The sequence below is a fragment of the Salvelinus sp. IW2-2015 genome, linkage group LG14 (genome assembly GCF_002910315.2).
Source record: "Salvelinus sp. IW2-2015 linkage group LG14, ASM291031v2, whole genome shotgun sequence".
Classification (NCBI taxonomy): Eukaryota; Metazoa; Chordata; class Actinopteri; order Salmoniformes; family Salmonidae; genus Salvelinus; species Salvelinus sp. IW2-2015.
Window position 1 is genome coordinate 18,413,990 of NC_036854.1, and position 18,966 is coordinate 18,432,955.

The following is an 18,966-nucleotide window of genomic DNA, read 5'->3' on the forward strand; positions in this document are numbered from 1 at the left end:
AATTGGACTTTTGGCCAATCAGATCAGTTCTGAAAAATATCTTAAGTGAAAAGATTTGATGCAACTGGTCAAAAGACTAATTGGTGGAAAAAAGATCAGAATTGGGATGCCTGTGTGAACGCAGCCATTATAGCCTGAACAGTAAGAGGACAATGTCAGCTGTGAATCCAAATATAGGATTTTTTGTAGACAGTCTGCTACATTCTGAACACAGAAACCTACGGTACATTTTGTTCAAATAAGCGACTTAATTGAAAGGTTGGCCGAAAATTCATTGTCGACTAAACGTGACATTTTGTGTGACATTTAAAAGGGGCCTTTAATTAAATCATTACGAGATGTGCGTTTATGCCAATATGGCATCAACGTGTTGACACAACCCGTGGAACCGCGATTGAATCACGGCAATCCAAATTCATAATTTCTTCTGAGCGAAAAATACCAATCTTCGTTGTTTGATATTGGGGAATCAAATAATAAACTGCACAATGTTGGTTTTGCTGCGATTTTGGACATGCGACGGAATTCTAGAAATACAACTGAAAAGCATCTGTAGAAATAACAAGAAATTGCATATTTACCTGGTCGAGAGGGAGATTGATTATTTCGCTTATGGGTTGCAGCAAACTGGATCCAGTGCATGCCGGTGACACTGTTTCAGTAGCCATGATTCAGTGAGTGTTGAGAGAGTTCCTCTGCTCCCCTTCCCCTCTGACAGTGGATCCCCGATTCGCCCCGACTCTGATCCTACATCCACCGCTGTAGCTGCTGTTTGCTGCTGGCCACTACTGGCTGTAGGTTGCTCTACAGCACCTTCTAGGCGGAAATACTTCCCAAATCAACCATAATTTGGGCGGGGAAGAATTAGGCTCATTCCCGTTTGTGACAATGTCAGCACCATATAGGCTGGACTAAATAGGCGTTGGTGCCACTGAATGAAGTCTAAAAAGGCTAAATGGGTCTTTAATTCTCCGTTTCCAGTTGAAATAGGCTACTTTTATTCATGTTATTTAATTTCTCTTGTAGTCTAAAATGTAACTTTTTTTTCTTTATAAATAGCATACTAAAATATTATATTAAGCGCAGGTGCTCAATATGAAGCTCTGCTTCCGCGCATACTGAACGCAAAATAAGATGCTGCGCTGCTGTCCCCTCACAGTATCACTGTTATTCACCCCAGTCCTGAAGGTGGAGGCAAAGCAATATCGTAAACTACAACGTACTTCGTAGAATCATACGAGGAATCCCGCCTTCCTCTGCGTTTCTAAGAATTTCGTTGGCTGAACATCATCACGTGATGCCAACGTCCGGCCTTAAAATATATTTTCCTGTCCAAGAAACGTGAATTTGAGATAAACAAACGTTATATTTTATTTAGCTACGAAACGTTCGAATGTAGGTGGTGGTAGCCACATACATTTTACCATGGTGAAATGCGTGGTCCAGGGGTGTCCTAATCGAAGTGACACGAATAAAGGAGCGTTTCCGAATCGTCCTTTCAAGAGGTTTTTCAATTTTCCTAATGACCAGGCTCGGGTGAAAGTGTGGCTTGCCGCACTGCGAGAGACGGAGAAGGAGGATTCAACAGAGGAGCACAGAATATGTGAAGACCACTTTCTGACAGACCACATAACACCACGCGGAATAAGCGAGGATGCCATTCCTATCATGCCCCCGTACCTCGACGGGCCACTGAGTCTGATCAGCCCGTGGGGCGAGGACTCTTCTGACGAAGAGGAATTCGTGGATGATGATGATGCTTCGGCTATGCACGTGAGGATGCGCTCATCATCTTGACAGCTTTCTGACTGCATTCATTGTAGTCGTTTTAACTTTGAGCAACCCCTCTCTATGTGTATTTTATTTACAGAATGACGATGTTGAAGAAGAATATGATGAGAGTCAGGCCGAGACAGAACCATCTGCATCTAGGTAAGGTTGCAGCACTCTAGCCTGTATGTAGGATAAAAATTGCAATAGGCATTCATCCTTTTGTGTTTTTAACTACTGGCACACATGCATTGTGCACTTCTACACATCTCTCTAGGTGTATGAAAACAAGGCCTATTTAAGTGGTTGTCATTTTTTTAAATCCTCTTCACTCTAGGTTCCGTGAACTGGTTGAAGGCACCAAGACAAAGACAAGACAAGGTATGGGTAATCGTCTTTACTGAAAAATAATGTTGCTTCCGTGCCTTTGACAAAGACTTTATCCCAAATGGCACCCTATCTCCTATATAGTGCACTACTTTTGACCAGGGCCTTTTTAATAAACTATATAGGGAATAGGGTGCCATTTGGGATGCAAATAATGTCAAATCAAAGTCTCTTTTTTTTGGCTTTGATGCAATGTTGTACCTTTTTCCTACTGTAGTCAGTGCTTCCACTGAACCCAAGCCAGTGTTACCGGACACCAGTAAGGGATTTGTCCGCCAGGATCTATCCCTGGCTCTGTTGACCAAGAAGTTCCTAAGGCTGATGAGTGGCGCCCCTCATGGTATCATGGACCTCAACCTCGCAGCACAGAACCTCCACACACGCAAACGGAGGGTATATGACATCACCAACTGCCTGGAGGGGATCAAGCTCATCCAGAAACAATCGGCCAACAAGATCAAGTGGATGTGAGTAATATATCTTCAACACACAGGCTCTTTGCCAGTCTGTGCTCCCGCCTTCTGTGTTTGTGTCTGTTTTGACAGGATGTGTTCATGCGGGTTTGTATTCATTAGGCACCGAATGGAATAAAACAGACTAAAATAGGAAGGGACTACCTGAACTTGTCCTATAAGAAAGACTCATTTTCATGTTCTGTTGCAAAACTTTTGTCAAATGTTTTCTGTTGCGTGCCCTGATGAATATGCAACCCCCAGGTCAACTTGCATGGTTGCAAGGGGTTGATCTGTGGTTTCCTCCTCTCCCTCCCCAGAGGTCTGTGTCCAGTCACCAGTTTTGTTGGGCCGAAGCAGAGGCTTCAGCGGGAGCTGCAGAACCTGAAGACGGTGGAGGAGAGTCTGGATGCGCTCATCAAGACCTGTGCCCAGCAGCTCTTTGACATGACCGACAGTGTGGACAACATAGAATATCCTTTTAGAAAAGCATACAGTACATTTCACCTCTTACATGGGTTTCGATTCTCAAACCTTTTCCAGACGTGTGCACTTGCACACTCGCCATCATGGATTGAAAAGCATAGGCTTTGGCTGGAGGAAGTTTCCACCATTTGTGAAATCCATGTGAGAAAGTACAAGTGCAACTGTAAATGAATCTACGTTTCAGTTACAATCATCAGGAATGAACCATACTGTGCCCAAACATTGGTTCAGTTACCTCAGTGTCTACTAAAGTACAAGGGTGTTATGTATCCTGCTGTTGTATACTCTTTAACTCCCTCTGCACATTAGCCTACGTGACCCACAGTGACATCAGTGGTATCAAGGTGTTCCAGGAACAGACGGTCGTTGCCATCAAGGCCCCGGAAGAGACCAAGCTGGAGGTGCCAACACCCAAGGAGGTACAGTAAGCCCTGGAGGGCCAACCACAACCCTGCTTTAAGCATGAAACAACTGAGAATCTGAGTGAGGATAGACTGCCGATAGGTACTTATCGCAGTATGAGGCCGTTCCTTCTCTTGCTAGAACAAAATAAATACCTTCTGTGTACCGACCTGGTACCATCGAAACTACCGTTTTTACTTGTAGAATTGTAATGCTCGGCAGTGGCCGACAACTCGACTTTTAGCCAATTAGAGAGCACGGACCTCCACGTGGGGGAGCCGACAGAGTGACAAGAAAAAGGAAGAACAAGGGCACTTTTTCCAGTCTAATCCACACTTTTCATCAGAGTTGTTCGAACTAAAACAATAAAGCTACATAATACATTTATTAGAGCAAGTCTAGCAAAAGAGTGTTGTGATTGAAGAGGGATTCTTTTTTTTTTTGCTAATGTGCACTTATTTAGCTTGCTAACTGGGCAAGTCAGTCAAACGCACTTAATATGAAACGAATGGGGTGGTAATAAGTTCAACAGAATGTAACACAAACACTAAATGCTTTACCACTCTAGCTATCTGGCCACTCTAGCTAGTAACATTACAATTCAATCACAATGGATTTGTTTCCATGAAGCAGCTGCCTGTAGCTCACTGCTGAGAGTAAATGCGGCGTCTTTGCTTAGCTAGCACAACAGCTAGCTAGCGAATCATGCTAACAGCTAGTTAAAAATGTATCTATGAGATTTATGCGATTATGGAGAGTGAATTAACATCTTTTTTTTGTCATCTTGCTAGCTGTGGCCATCTGGCTAATTGCAACATTAGCGCAGCTGTAGCTAACATTGACTAGACCATAAAGCAACAACGCTACTGCCACCTTCTGATTCTGAGTATTTTAACAGGGCTGAGTGGCTGACAACTTCAAGGTCTTTGCTGTGTGAACACAGAGATTGACTGCCAACACTGTAAAGAGGGGCTAAGTACTGTCGGCAGGGAAACGTTTGACAATCCTACCGGTTTGTGTGAGCTTTTACAGACCTTGATCGTGCTCATTAGCAAACCGTTGTGCAAAAACTTACGTTTCTTATTGGACAAGTTCACGTAGTACCGCTCTGTTTCGGACCCTTTTGTGCCCAGTGAACACAACTCTGTTGCAGTACATGCATACGTATTCACTCATGATAGACTGACGCCATCTAAACAGTTGCAGAATCGGTACAATTCTAAACCAATTAGTCTGATGTTGATTGGCTGAACTAATCACTTTGAATTGTTTCTATTTTAGGACGTTATCCAAATCCACCTGAAGGGAGGCAGGGGACCAATCAAAGTGCTGACCTGTGAGATGGACGGTCCTCAACGTGCCACACAGGGAAGTGGAAAGACAACAGGCTTTCTATCACTGGAGGAGAGCAGGATTAAGACCATGCTTCTGCACACAGGTAACAGCACAGGTGTGCTTTTCAATCAATCAAATTAATTGATTGTTAAGCTATATTAGGTGTCCCAGACATTTAATTACAACTATGTAAAGTACCTTGAGATGTCCTACTCTGTAAGAAAGGGATTATGCCATGATTGGAACATTGAGTGTGTTCCCCACTGCAAGCAGCAGAGAGCGCTGTTTACTGTAAAATAGGCTTGGGGAATACTGTATCAAATGAGGTCAGTTTTCTCACAAAAGGAAAGTTATGAAAGTAGATATTTTGTTGTGGTTAACAAATCAACTGGTAATTTCTCTCCTCCTGTAGGGGCCTCTGCATCACAGAATGCTGTACAGAGTGGATAGTCTGTCGTCATGGTAGTATGTTGCACTGTCACATTTTCCTCATTGGACTCCACATTCTGACATTGTCACTTTGGGAAGAGGCCATTTTTGTCATTTTTTAAATATATTTTTCTGTGTAAAATGCCAACGATTCCTTGTATGACTTGATTGTAAAAAGTGCACATAAGTCATGAAATCACAAGCTTTATTTTTGTACATGTAGTTTTGAGTTTAGTAAAGTGGTTGCAGTACACAACTGTATTACTGTACTTTTCAATCATCTTAAAATGTGTGCAAAATGGTGGACAGTATCAATGTGACAGCTGTAGTCATTAGAAAGTAACAAATGTTCATGTACATAAAGTTAAATTTTCCAAGCAGTTTCATCATGTACCCTGGTGGATTGGAACATGTGTAGGTTCTTTGCTTATATTTGTTTCATCTAACTTCTGAATGCCCTATTAAAAGTGTTTTGTCTTTCTGTTTTTTTTTTATTATCTGTTATTGCTAATTAAGAAAATACTTCCAATGCATCCTCCTATGAATAAACTCACTTGTATATAAAAACAAATATCTATCCCTTTATTACTTATCTCAATGTGCAACATCCTGGATAAATTTCTATTTATGAGGTACATGATTTTTTTAAATGTAATTAACTATTTATGAAAAACTTTTTAAAATCATTCCTATGGTGTAGACCTGAGCCACCTTATCCACAAAGTTTGTCATTGCTAGTGAGTCTTGGAAAGCCAACTGAGCAAAGGGAAATCCATCTATGCTCCCATTCGTTCAAACATGCCAATTCACCCGTTTGTCCCTCCCCTTTCTATACTCAGTTTGACGCTCCATTGACTATGCGCCCAGTACAGGTTGTTTCGTGGGCTAAGACAAACTGTAATAATGAAATATAATATTTTTTTCTTGGACACAAGGATAAGACACAAATAAACAGTCATTGCACTACTGTGGATCGGCGCGGAATGGCAAACTTGGAGTAGCCGAACAAATCCTATGGCACACCAGGTTTTTATTTGTATTTCATTTTTTGAAACTGTTAATTAAGGATTGGGATATAACTTATTTTATAGACATAGACATTTAAATTGAGCTAAGATGCCGGAGTTGATCACGGTCACGGAATTTGTGGCCGAAACTAATGAGGACTACAAAGCGCCCACAACCTCAAACTTCACCACTCGGATGTCGCATTGTCGGAACGCCGTGGCAGCATTGGAAGAGGTGGGTGCAGGCCCCCGCGGTGTGAAAAGTAGCAATATACTGTAATTGACTTTACATTTTTAAAGGTTTTCCTAGAATCAAATGTGCGCCTTTACGCACGGATAGCCTTTACGCACAAAGTAACCGAATTTTACTACATTTATTTGTCGAGTTTAGTTTCCCTTCAAGTGATACGGATGCAACTTCTGAAACCAAAAGAGGAACGGAAAAAGACCTCTGCGAAATCAAAGCATTTTTTCTTATCCTGCTTTTTTATTCCCCAAAAGTGTCCACCAACAAGTGCTCATAAAACGCCCAAGTTTATAGGCTATTTAATTCTGACCCAATTCTAATTAGCAATCTATATACCAGAAATGTGGTTGAACATTCCTTTGTAAAGATGTAATTATTGTAGGCTACTATGACCTCATGCAAAAATGCTTTACCCCGTTATGAGGAATCTATCTTATCTGTTAGCCTACTTACTGCCTATGAGGCAGTTTCACTTTGAAAACAGTGTGTGGACACTTCCACGCGCTGAGGCTTGAGCCCTTTACAAACTTGAATAGTAGTACCACACCTTTAATACACAGTGGGTCCTTCACACTTCCATACCATTGGAATTGGCTTTCCTTGATATGTCCCAAATGGCACTGCTATGGCTCTGGTCTAAAGTAGTGCACTATAAAGGGAATAGTATGCCGTTTGAGACATAAACTTTGTGTTCGCATTAGGGCCTATTGTCATGCACGGTAGATCACAATGGGTACTTCTATGGCATCCCTGGCATCTGTTGGCATCCATATCTGCTCCTGAATGCTCTCTGGAGATGTGCAGTTGCCCCAAGCCAGACTTGGGCTAGTAATAAGAACATGGTCTGTCAATGACACAGATACACTACTGGCCTTTGGGGAGGCTGTATGAATCACTGGATTGTTATAGTGTAGGCCCTATCCATTTTAGAGCAAACTGTTTTTGCACAATGGAGGAAGTCACACACACATAGCCCTATGAGAGGATCTGCTGATGTGTGTACAGTGTTGCATACAGAATAGACCACATGCGAGCTGACTAGAGAACTTGTTGTAAGTGTTACATTAAGTGTAATCTTGTTAAAACAAAGTGTTGTATTGCAATGGCTTTCTCTGTTTCACAACAAAGTCTGAAACAGAATGCCAGTCTTTAGCTTCCCCTTTCATTAGATTTCACAGTTGACAGTGAACGCACTGTGTTTATCAAGTTGGACACACAAATGCATACACACACACACACACACACACACGATATACTCACGTTGATAAATTGACACAAACGTCCAGAACACACAGCAGGCAGGCAGCAGTAAGGGCGATCATTGCATCAAGTCGACTGACAGGCAGCACTCCCCTTTCCAATTCCTCTTGTCTGCCTGACATTGTCTGTAGCAGCCCACTGTGGCTGCCTGTTGTCATCTGCTTGAAGCCTTCTGTGACTGCCTGCCTGTTTATGACAGTATCGCTGTGGACTGGAGTGTCATGCTGTTGCTTCTTTGTGTTGTGTGGTGGGTAGCTCTGTTCCAGGGAGCCACAGAGTGTTTTCACATATACAGTTGAAGTCAGAAGTTTGCATACACCTTAGCCAAATACATTTAAACTAAGTATTTCACAATTCCTGACATTTAATCCTAGTAAAAATTCCCTGTCTTAGGTCAGTTAGGATCACCACTTTATTTTAAGAATGTGACATAATAGTAGAGATAATTATTTATTTCAGCTTTTATTTCTTCCATCACATTCCCATTGGGTCAGATGTGTACATACACTCAATTAGTATTTGGTAGTATTGCCTTTAAATTGTTTAACTTGGGTCAAACGTTTTGGGTAGCCTTCCACAAGCTTCCCACAATAAGTGGCTCCTGACAGAGCTGGTGTAACTGAGTCAGGTTTGTAGGCCTTCTTGCTCTCACACACTTTTTCAGTTCTGCCCACAAATGCTCTATATGATTGAGGTCAGGGCTTTGTGATGGCCACTCCAATACCTTGACTTTGTTGTTCTTAAGCAGTTTTGCCACAACTTTGAAAGTTGTTTTGGTCCATTTGGAAGACCCATTTACGACCAAGCTTTAACTTCCTAACTGATTTCTTGAGATGTTCCTTCAATATATCCACATAATTGTCCTCCCTCATGATGCCATCTATTTTGTGAAGTGCACCAGTCCCTCCTGCAGCAAAGCACCCCCACAACATGATGCTGCCACCCCCGTGCTTCACGGTTGGGATGGTGTTCTTCGGCTTGCAAGCCTCCCCCTTTTTCCTCCAAACATAATGATGGTCATTATGGCCATCATTTTGTTTCATCAGACCAGAGGACATTTCTCCAAAAAGTACGATCTTTGTCCCCATGTGCAGTTGCAAACCATAGTCTGGCTTTTTTATGGCGGTTTTCTAGCAATGGCTTCTTCCTTGCTGAGCGGCCATTCAGGTTATGTCGATATAGGACTCGTTTTACTGTGGATATAGATACTTTTGTACCTGTTTCCTCCCAGCATCTTCACTAGGTCCTTTGCTGTTGTTCTGGYATTGATTTGCACTTTTCGCACCAAAGTACGTACCATCTCTAGGAGACAGAACGCGTCTCCTTCCTGAGTGGTATGACGGCTGCGTGGTCCCATGGTGTTTATACTTGCGTACAATTGTTTGTACAGATGAACGTGATACCTTCAGGCAATTGCTCCCAAGGATGAACCAGAACTTGTAGAGTTCTAAAAAAAAATTGTCTGAGGTCTTGGCTGATTTCTTTTGATTTTCCCATGATGTCAAGCAAAGATGCACTGAGTTGAAAGGTAAGCCTTGAAATACATCCACAGGTACACCTCCAATTGACTCAAATGATGTCAATTAGCCTATCAGAAGCTTCTAAAGCCATAACATAATTTTCTGGAATTTTTCAAGCTGATCAAAGGTGTAGTCAACTTAGTGTATGTAAACTTCTGAACCACTGGAATTGTGATACAGTGAATTATAAGTGAAATAATCTGTCTGTAATCAATTGTTGGAAAAATTACTTGTGTCATGCACAAAGTAGATGTCCTAACCGACTTGCCAAAACTATAGTTTGTTAACAATAAATGTGTGAAGTGGTTGAAAAACGAGTTTTAATGACTCCAACCTAAGTGTATGTAAACTTCCGACTTCAACTGTAGTCCTCTTTAAAATAACCGATTTCAGTCCTCTTTAAAGTGAACTCTGGGGTTAAAAAAAAGCGAAATATCTCAGTTCTCTTCGTATTCACACTGTCCTTACCTTTGAATGAGGACTCAACACTTTTGCCAGTTCACTTCACCAATGTTTTTGGTCCGAGTCCTCTTTGCATTCCCATTGCTATGTTTAGAAAGGAACTAAGATCTATTTCCAACATTCACTCAATGCACTGTGGGTTTTTACCATTCCATCAGAATGTGTTGTCAGACAGCTAGATATACCATATACCTACGGTGCCTTCGGAAAGTATTCAGACCCCTTGACTTTTTCCACATTTTGTTACATACAGCCTTATTCTAAAATTGATTAAATAAAAATAAATCCTAATCAATCTACACACAATACCCCATAATGACAAAATGAAAACCGTTTTTTAGGAATTGTTGCTAATTTATAAAAAACAAAAACAGAAATACCTTATTTACATAAGTATTCAGACCATTTGCTATGAGACTCGAAATTGAGCTCAGGTGCATCCTGTTTCCATGATATGTTTCTTCAACTTGATTGGAGTCCACTTGTGGTAAATTCAATTGATTGGACATGATTTGGAAGGGTACACCCCTGTCTATATATGGCCCCACAGTTGACAGTGCATTTCAGAGCAAAAACCAAGCCATGAGGTCAAAGGAAATGTCTGTAGAGTTCCGAGACAAGATTGTGTTGAGGCACATTGAAGGTCCCAAAGAACACATTGGCCTCCATCATTCTTAAATGGAAGAAGTTTTGAACCACCAAGTCCTCCCAAGCCCAGGATACCTTCTCCTCCCGGGCACGTTGCTTGGTCCTGTTGTGGTGGGATCTTCTGTCACGATCGTCGTTGGAAGCATACTCGGACCAAAGCGCAGCGTTATCTGGGTTCCACATATTTATTTAATGAAACGCACAAAACAATAAAGAATAATCGAAACGTGACGTTCAGGAGTGCTCACAGGTAGCAACACAAAAACAAGATCCCAACATAGAAATAAACACACTAGATCACCCACCCTAGTCACACCCCGACCTAACCAAAAATAGAGAATTAAAAGGCTCTCTATGGTCAGGGCGTGACACCAAGACTCTTCCTAGAGCTGGCCTCCTGGCCAAACTGAACAATCGGGGGAGATGGGCACTCCACCAATCAGGCCTTTATCGTAGAGTGGCCAGACAGAAGCCACTCCTCAGTAAAAGGCACATGACCTCCCACTTTGAGTTTGCCTAAAGGCAACAAATGATTCTCAGACCATGAGAAACAAGATTCTCTGGTCTGATGAAACCAAGATTGCACTCTGACCTGAATGCCAAGCGTCATGTCTGGAGGAAACCTGACACCATCCCTAAGGTGAAGCATGGTGGTGGCAGCATCATGCTGTGGGGATGTTTTTCAGTGGCAGGGACTGGGAGACTAGTCAGGATCGAGAGAAAGATGAACAAAGCAAAGTACAGAGAGATCCTTGATGAAAACCTGCTCCAGAGTGCTCAGGACCTCAGACTGGGGCGAAGGTTCACCTTCCAACAGGACAATTACCCTAAACACACAGTCAAGACAACGCAGGAGTGGCTTCAGGACAAGTCTCTGAATGTCCTTGAGTGGCCCAGCCAGAGTCCGGACTTTATCGCGATAGAACATCTCTGGAGAGACCTGAAAATAGCTGTGCAGCAACGCTCCCCATCCAACCTGACAGAGTTTGAGAGGATCTGCAGAGAAGAATGGGAGTCCTTGTGGCGGGCCGGGTTGCGGGCTGATCCCGGTCGCCAGTTGAACGGTGTTTCTTCCTTCTTCCCGTTGGGGAGTTGCAGCGATGAGACAAGATCGAAATTGGGGAGAAAAAGGCGTGTAAAATAAAATAAAAATATTTGACATAATAATTGCAATCAGAAGATACTATGTAAATATTATTGGTAAGAGAATAAATAGCAGAATAATAACTACATATACATTTTTTATTTAACCTTTATTTAACTAGGCAAGTCAGTTAAGAACAAATTCTTATTTACAATGACCGGCAAAACCTTACACTGGGCCAATTGTCCGCCGCCCTATGTGACTCCCAATCACATCCGGTTGTGATACAGCCTGGAATCGAACCAGGGTCTGTAGTGATGCCTCTAGCACTGAGATGCAGTGCCTTAGACCGCTGCACCACTCGGGAGCCCACCAGTTACATAAACTTGGTAGCAGAGATGAAGGGACCTAATCCAATTACTTATATCAATCATTTCTCCAGACCAGTTCTAGTACATATACTGTAATGTATTTTGTCTTACCTGTCTTGTCATAGCAAAATTACAAGATTTAGTTGAGGTTTAGGGTTTAGTGAGTGTTTTGTTCCAAATACAATGATTTTAGTTTTGGAAATATTTAGGGCTAACTTATTACTTTCCACCCGCTCTGAAACTAACTGCAGCCCTTTGTTGAGTGTTGCAATCATTTCAGTCGCTGTAGTAGCTGTTGTGTATAGTGTTGAGTCATCTGCATGCATAGAAACTCTGGCTTTACTCAGTCAGTGGCATGTCGTTAGTAAAAATTGAAAAAAGCATGGGGCCTAAACAGCTACCCTGGGGAATTCCTGAATCTAACTGGATTATATTTGATAGGCTTCCATTAAAGAACAACCTCTGTGTTCTGTTAGACAAGTAACTCTTTATCCACATTATAGCAGGTGGTGTAAAGCCATAACACAAACGTTTTTACAGCAGTAGACTATGATCAATAATGTCAAAAGCTGCACTGAAGTCTAACAAGACAGCCCCCACAATCATTTTATCATAAATTCATCTCAACCAATCATGTCATTTGTGTAAGTGCTGCGCTTGTTGAGTGTCCTTCCCTATAAGCATGCTGAAATTCTCTTTTCAATTTGTTTACTGTAAAATAGCATTGTATCCGGTCAAACACAATTTTTTCCAGAAGTTTACTAAGGGTTGGTAACAGGCTGATTGGTCAGCTATTTGAGCCAGTAAAGGGGGCTTTACTATCTTGGGTAGCGGAATGACTTTAACTTCCCTCCAGGCCTGAGGGCAAACGCTCTCTGGTAGGCTTAAATTGAAGATGTGGCAAATAGGAGTGGCAATATTGTCTGCTATTATCCTCAGTAATTTTCCATCTAGATTGTCAGACCCCGGTGGCTTGTCATTGTTGATAGACAACAATAAGTTTTTCACCTCTTCCACACTGACTTTACGGAATTCAAAAGCACAATTCTTGTCTTTCAAAATTTGGTCCAATATACTTGGATGTGTAGTGTCAGCGTTTGTTGCTGGCATGTAATCCCTAAGTTTGCTTATCTTGGCAATGAAAAAGGAATTAAAGTAGTTTGCAATATCAGTGGGCTTTGTGATGAATGAGCCATCTGATTCAATAAATGAAGGAGCCGAGTTGGTGCCCCAAAGCTTTTTACTATCATTCTTTATACAATTTATCTTTATTTCATAGTGTAGTATCTTTTTATTTAGTTTAGTCACATGATTTCTTAATTTGCAGTATGTTTGCCAATCAGTTGGGCTGTGTCAGTGTCAGTAATCTGCACGTAACACCCTGCACCAGAGCTATGGTGTGTGATGGATCACTATTTCATCTATCTAGTCTAGCTCAGAACAAAGCTCTAGCTCGACCTGGCTGTGTGGCTACCTGTACTGTACATCACTGCTGCATCCTGGGAGAGTCCCTAGGGCCTGTACTGGTGTTGGGCTGTTGCAACTGTCCTAGAATGTTATCTCTCTCTTTCTTTCTTTCTCTTTCTTTTTATCCTCTCTCTTTCTGACTGCCCAGCCTGTCCCAGCTTGCTCGCTCCCATGCCTTCCTGGGCTGGGTGAGTGTCTGCCAGCCAGTCCATTGGGCTGCTGGGGCTGTGGGAAAACCAGAAGGCTATTTGTTTTCAAGTGTGCAGTCCTGCATGTACAGTACCAGTCAAAAGTTTGGACACACCTACTCATTCCAGAGTTTTTCTTTATTTTTACTATTTTCTACATTGTACAATAATAGTGAATACATCAAAACTATGAAATAAAATATATGGAATCATGTAGTAACCAAACATTTTTAAACAAATCTAAATATATTTGAGATTTGAGATTCTTCAAAGTAGCCACCCTTTGCCTTGATGACAGCTTTGCACACTCTTGGCATTCTCTAAACCAGCTTCATGAGGTAGTCACCTGGAATGCATTTCAATTAACAGGTGTGCCTTGTTAATTTGTGGAATATCTTTCCTTATTAATGCGTTTGAGCCAATCAGTTGTGTTGTGACAAGGTACGGTTGGTATACAGAAGATAGCCCTATTTGGTAGTAGACCATGTCCATATTATGGCAAGAACAGCTCAAATAAGCAAAGAAAAACGACAGTCCATCATTACTTTAAGACATGAAGGTCAGTCAATCCGGAAAGTGTCAAGAACTTGGAAAGTTTCTTCAAGTGCAATCGCAAAGACCATCAAGCGCTATGATGAAACTGGCTCTCATGAGGACCACCACAGGAAAGGAAGCCTCAGAGTTACCTCTGCTGCAGAGGATACGTTTATTAGAGTTACCAGCCTCAGAGATTGCAGCCCAAATAAATGCTTCACCGAGTTAAAGTAACAGACACATCTCAACATCAACTGTTCAGAGGACACTGTGTGAATCAGACCTTCATGGTTGAATTGCTGCAAAGAAACCACTACTAAAGGGCACCAATAATAAGAAGACACTTGCTTGGGCCAATAAACACGAGCAATGGACATTAGACCGGTAGAAATCTGTCGTTTGGTCCGTTGAGTCCAAATGTGAGATTTTTGGTTCCAACCGCATTGTCTTTGTGAGGCACAGAGTAGGTGAATGGATGATCTCCGCATGTGTGGTTCCCACCGTGAAGCATGGAGGAGGAGGAGGTGTGATGTGTGGGGGTGCTTTGCTGGTGACACTGTCAGTGATTTATTTAGAATTCAAGGCACACTTAACCAGCATGGCTACCACAGCATTCTGCAGCGATACGCCATCCCATCTGGTTTGCACATTGTGGGACTATCATTTGTTTTTCAACAGGACAATGACCCAACACACCCCCAGGCTGTGTAAGGGCTATTTGACCAGGAAGGAGAGTGATGAAGTCCTGCATCAGATGACCTGGCCTCCACAATCACCTGACCTCAACCCAATTGAGATTGTTTGCCATGAGTTGGACCGCAGAGTGAAGGAACAGCAGCCAACACGTGCTCAGCATATGTGGGAACTCCTTCAGGACTGTTGGAAAAACTTTCCAGGTGAAGCTGGTTGAGAGAATGCCAAGAGTGTGCAAAGCTGTCATCAAGGCAAAGGGTGGCTACTTTGAAGAATCTAAAAAATAAAATATATTTTGATTTGTTGAACACTTTTTAGGTTACTAGATGATTCTATATGTGTTATTTCCTAGTTTTGATGTCTTCACTATTATTCGACAGTGTATAAAATAGTAAAAATAAAGAAAAACCCTTGAATGAGTTGGTGTGTCCAAACTTTTGACTGGTACTGTAAGTTGACCATTTTAAAGTGATTTTTACACTACTGAGTTCAACTGAGGCAAACCAAACTGTACTGAGCTAACCTGGTTACTCATCCACCATAGTTTCTAGAACCGGCAATGTGGAGTAAAAAATATCAGAGCCAGTGGAATTTGGTTTGGGTCTGCATGACAGTGTACAGAGGGTCTAAGACATTCATTCAAGGAGATGCTTTCGACACAGCAGTCTCATCAGGTCTGTCAGTTGGGGGCCTCCAGACACCCACCTGCACTGCTACTGTGATGTGCTGTGACTCAGAGGTAGAGTCACCCGAAGCTACATGTGATGATGACTGTAGGCTACATGTTTAGCTTCATGAGCAGATTTGAGTGTCCCCAGCATACACAGTCATCAGAATTTAGAGTTGGTCTAGTGATTCATCTCGGACAGGGGATCATGATATGCCTCTTTAGAATTATGAGCAAATGGCATTGAGAGGAGGAACTAAACCTTGAAAATGGCTAATTGAAAGGGAGAATTCTATCCTTACTGTGAGAACTGAACTGTTGGAAACTGGGAATATCCCCTTCTTTGTTCTGGATTATAAAAGGCCCTCTCATGTTGTTTGTGTATCCACCCAAGAATATATAACTTAGTAATTACTGTACATATAAATTCACACAGGAATGACAAAATGTGTCAGTTGTAGGGCTGACCCCATTTCGTCGACTGGTTGATTGTTTGGTCAATAGGCTATCGGTCGACCGAGATTTCTTTAGTCAAGCAGTCACCATTTTTGTTTTCATGGTGCACAAGACACCTGTCTGATTTGTGCCTGTCTCAGTGGACTGATCATTGCAGAGGCCACGGGAACGGCACAGTCCATCACTCTAAGACATTTGATACTGAAATTGTATATGGTTATATTATGTAAAAATAATAGTGCAACACAAATACATATAATATTATTTGATAACAAATGCGCTTTCTCACGCCCTGGATGTGGTCGCTGCCCGTGGCTCTGAAACATAATATTCAGTGCGCCGTAGAATTGGCACCTTTCCTTATGTTACTATGTGCATAATAGCAAAGTTGACCATGCGGCAGAGGCAACAGCAGCAGAGACGAGGAAACAGCCCTTGCCTTAAGCCCTATTCGCACGGGATTAGTTTTGCTGGGGGAGGTCGGGTAATGTAATTATATGCACAAACACAAAACACTACATCGGTCATTTTAATCCCATCCGAATTTGCCATGGCAATAATTTGTACATTGCAAGAGTTAAAAAATTCTAGCCAGAATAACCTACTGTTTGGCGAACTCCAAGGTCCTCTGAAAGTACTAGTCCCGTGCGAATCGTAATCCCTGTGTTTTGAGAGAAATGTCTGAGTTTGACAGGTGTGGCTCACGATTTGAGCAAGGAAACAATAACTGATTTGATAAATTGAACAAAGTACTGCGCATAGCCTATATATGAAGGGCCAACATTTATCAACTTTCAAATAACATTTTATTGGTCACATACACATGGTTAGCAGATGTTAATGTGAGTGTAGTGAAATGCTTGTGCTTCTAGTTCCGATGTGCACTAATATCTAACAAGTCATCTCACAATTTCACAACAACTACCTTATACACACAAGTGTAAAGGCATGAATAAGAATATGTACATATAAATATATGGATGAGCGATGGCCGAACGGCATAGGCAAGATGCAGTAGATGGTATAGAGTACAGTATATACATATGAGATGAGTAATGTAGGGTATGTAAACATTATATAAAGTTTATTACATTCCAATTTTTAATTATTAAAGTGGCTAGAGATTTGAGTCAGTATGTTGGCAGCAGCCACTCAATGTTAGTGATGGCTGTTTAACAGTCTGATGGCCTTGAGATAGAAGATGTTTTTCAGTCTCTCGGTCCCTGCTTTGATACACCTGTACTGACCTCGCCTTCTGGATGATAGCGGAGTGAATAGGCAGTGTCTCGGGTGTTGTTGTCCTTGATGATATATTTTGGCCTTCCTGTGACATCGGGTGGTGTAGGTGTCCTGGAGGGCAGGTAGCTTACCCCCGGTAATGCGTTGTGCAGACCTCACTACCCTCTGGAGAGCCTTACGGTTGTGGGCGGAGCGGTTGCTGTACCAGGCAGTGATACAGCCTGACAGGATGCTCTCGATTAGAGGTCAACCGATTATGACATTTCAACGCGATACCGATATCGATTATTGGAGGACCACAAAAGCTGATACCGATTAATCGGACGATTTAAAAAAATATATATTTGTATAATGACAATTACAACAATACTGAATGAACACTTATTTTAACTTAATATAATATATCAATAAAATCAATTTAGCCTAAATAATGAAACATGTTCAATTTGGTTTAAATAATGCAAAAACAAAGTGTTGGAGAAGAAAGTAAAAGTGCAATATGTGCCATGTAAAGAAAGCTAACGTTTAAGGTTCCTTGCTCAGAACATGAGAACATATGAAAAGCTGGGTTCTTTAACATGAGTCTTCAATATTCCCAGGTAAGAAGTTTAGATTGTAGTTATTATAGGAATTTAGGACTATTTCTCTCTATACGATTTGTATTTCATATACCTTTGACTATTGGATTTTCTTATAGGCACTTTAGTATTGCCAGTGTAACAGTATAGCTTCCGTCCCTCTCTCGCTCCTACCTGGGCTCGAACCAGGAACACATCGACAACAGCCACCCTCGAAGCAGCGTTACCCATGGCAAATCAAGGGGAACAACTACTCCAAGTCTCAGAGCGAGTGACGTTTGAAATGCTATTAGCGCGCACCCCCGCTAACTAGCTAGCCATTTCACATCGGTTACACCAGCCTCATCTCGGGAGTTGATAGGCTACAAATCGTCATAACAGCTTAAAGCATTGCGAAGAGCTGCTGGCAAAACGCAAAAATTGCTGTTTGAATGAATGCTTACGAGCCTTGCTGGTGCCTTACCATCGCTCAGTCAGACTGCTCTATCAAATCATAGACTTAATTATAACATAATAACACACAGAAATACGAGCCTTAGGTTATTAATATGGTCGAATCCGGAAACTATCATCTCGAAAACAAAACATTTATTCTTTCAGTGAAATACGGAACGTTCTGTATTTTATCTAACGGGTGGCATCCATAAGTCTAAATATTCCTGTTACATTGCACAACCTTCAATGTTATGTCATAATTACGTAAAATTCTGGCAAATTAGTTCGCAACGAGCACAGGCGCCCAAACTGTTGCATATACCTGACTCTGCGTGCAATGAACGCAGAGAAGTGACACAATTTCACCTGGTTAATATTTCCTCCTAACCTGGATTTCTTTTAGCTAAATATGCAGTTTTAAAAATATATACTTCTGTGTATTGATTTTAAGAAAGGCATTGATGTTTATGGTTAGGTACACGTTGGAGCAACGACAGTCCTTTTTCGCGAATGCGCACCGCATCGATATATGCAACGCAGGACACGCTAGATAAACTAGTAATATCATCAACCATGTGTAGTTAACGAGTGATTATGATTGATTGACTGATTGTTTTTTATAAAATAAGTTTAATGCTAGCTAGCAACTTACCTTGGCTTCTTACTGCATTCACGTAACAGGCAGGCTCCTCGTGGAGTGCAATGAGAGGCAGGTGGTTAGAGCGTTGGACTAGTTAACCGTAAGGTTGCAAGATTGAATCCCCGAGCTGACAAGGTAAAAATTGTTGTTACTGCCGGCCTGAAACAGCATATAACTCGGTGATGCACCGCCACACTACCACTGATCTC

At 41.7% G+C, this 18,966-nt stretch overlaps 3 protein-coding genes across 3 annotated transcripts in view; 2 read left to right on the plus strand and 1 right to left on the minus strand.

Moving 5' to 3' along the window:
- mboat2b (membrane bound O-acyltransferase domain containing 2b) overlaps positions 1 to 887 on the minus strand; it is a 71,205-nt gene extending 70,318 nt beyond the window's left edge. Inside the window, exon 1 of the mRNA XM_023999779.2 lies at positions 582 to 887. The gene's annotated coding sequence lies outside the window, so the exon portion shown is untranslated. The remainder of the gene's footprint in view (positions 1 to 581) is intronic.
- A 451-nt stretch (positions 888 to 1,338) lies between these two features.
- On the plus strand, positions 1,339 to 5,742 carry e2f6 (E2F transcription factor 6). The gene is made up of 8 exons (XM_023999780.2): positions 1,339 to 1,773; positions 1,871 to 1,932; positions 2,108 to 2,151; positions 2,375 to 2,624; positions 2,930 to 3,082; positions 3,400 to 3,514; positions 4,779 to 4,935; positions 5,245 to 5,742. The coding sequence occupies exons 1-8, from the start codon at positions 1,426 to 1,428 to the stop codon at positions 5,280 to 5,282; spliced, it is 1,167 nt and encodes a 388-aa protein (XP_023855548.1). The 5' UTR covers positions 1,339 to 1,425; the 3' UTR covers positions 5,283 to 5,742.
- A 540-nt stretch (positions 5,743 to 6,282) lies between these two features.
- Positions 6,283 to 18,966, plus strand: part of asap2b (ArfGAP with SH3 domain, ankyrin repeat and PH domain 2b) — a 51,222-nt gene continuing 38,538 nt past the window's right edge. Inside the window, exon 1 of the mRNA XM_024000572.2 lies at positions 6,283 to 6,503. Within this exon, the coding sequence (XP_023856340.1) occupies positions 6,378 to 6,503 (126 nt within the window). The 5' untranslated portion in view covers positions 6,283 to 6,377. The remainder of the gene's footprint in view (positions 6,504 to 18,966) is intronic.

What these genes read in the sequence shown, in the direction of transcription:
- e2f6 (XM_023999780.2), top strand. Translation starts at nt 1,426, where the DNA reads ATGGTGAAATGCGTGGTCCAGGGGTGTCCTAATCGAAGTGACACGAAT. An exon ending in CAAGACAAAGACAAGACAAG is followed by an intron (nt 2,152 to 2,374) that starts GTATGGGTAATC and finishes TTCCTACTGTAG; the next exon opens with TCAGTGCTTCCACTGAACCC. An exon ending in AGGTGCCAACACCCAAGGAG is followed by an intron (nt 3,515 to 4,778) that starts GTACAGTAAGCC and finishes TTTCTATTTTAG; the next exon opens with GACGTTATCCAAATCCACCT.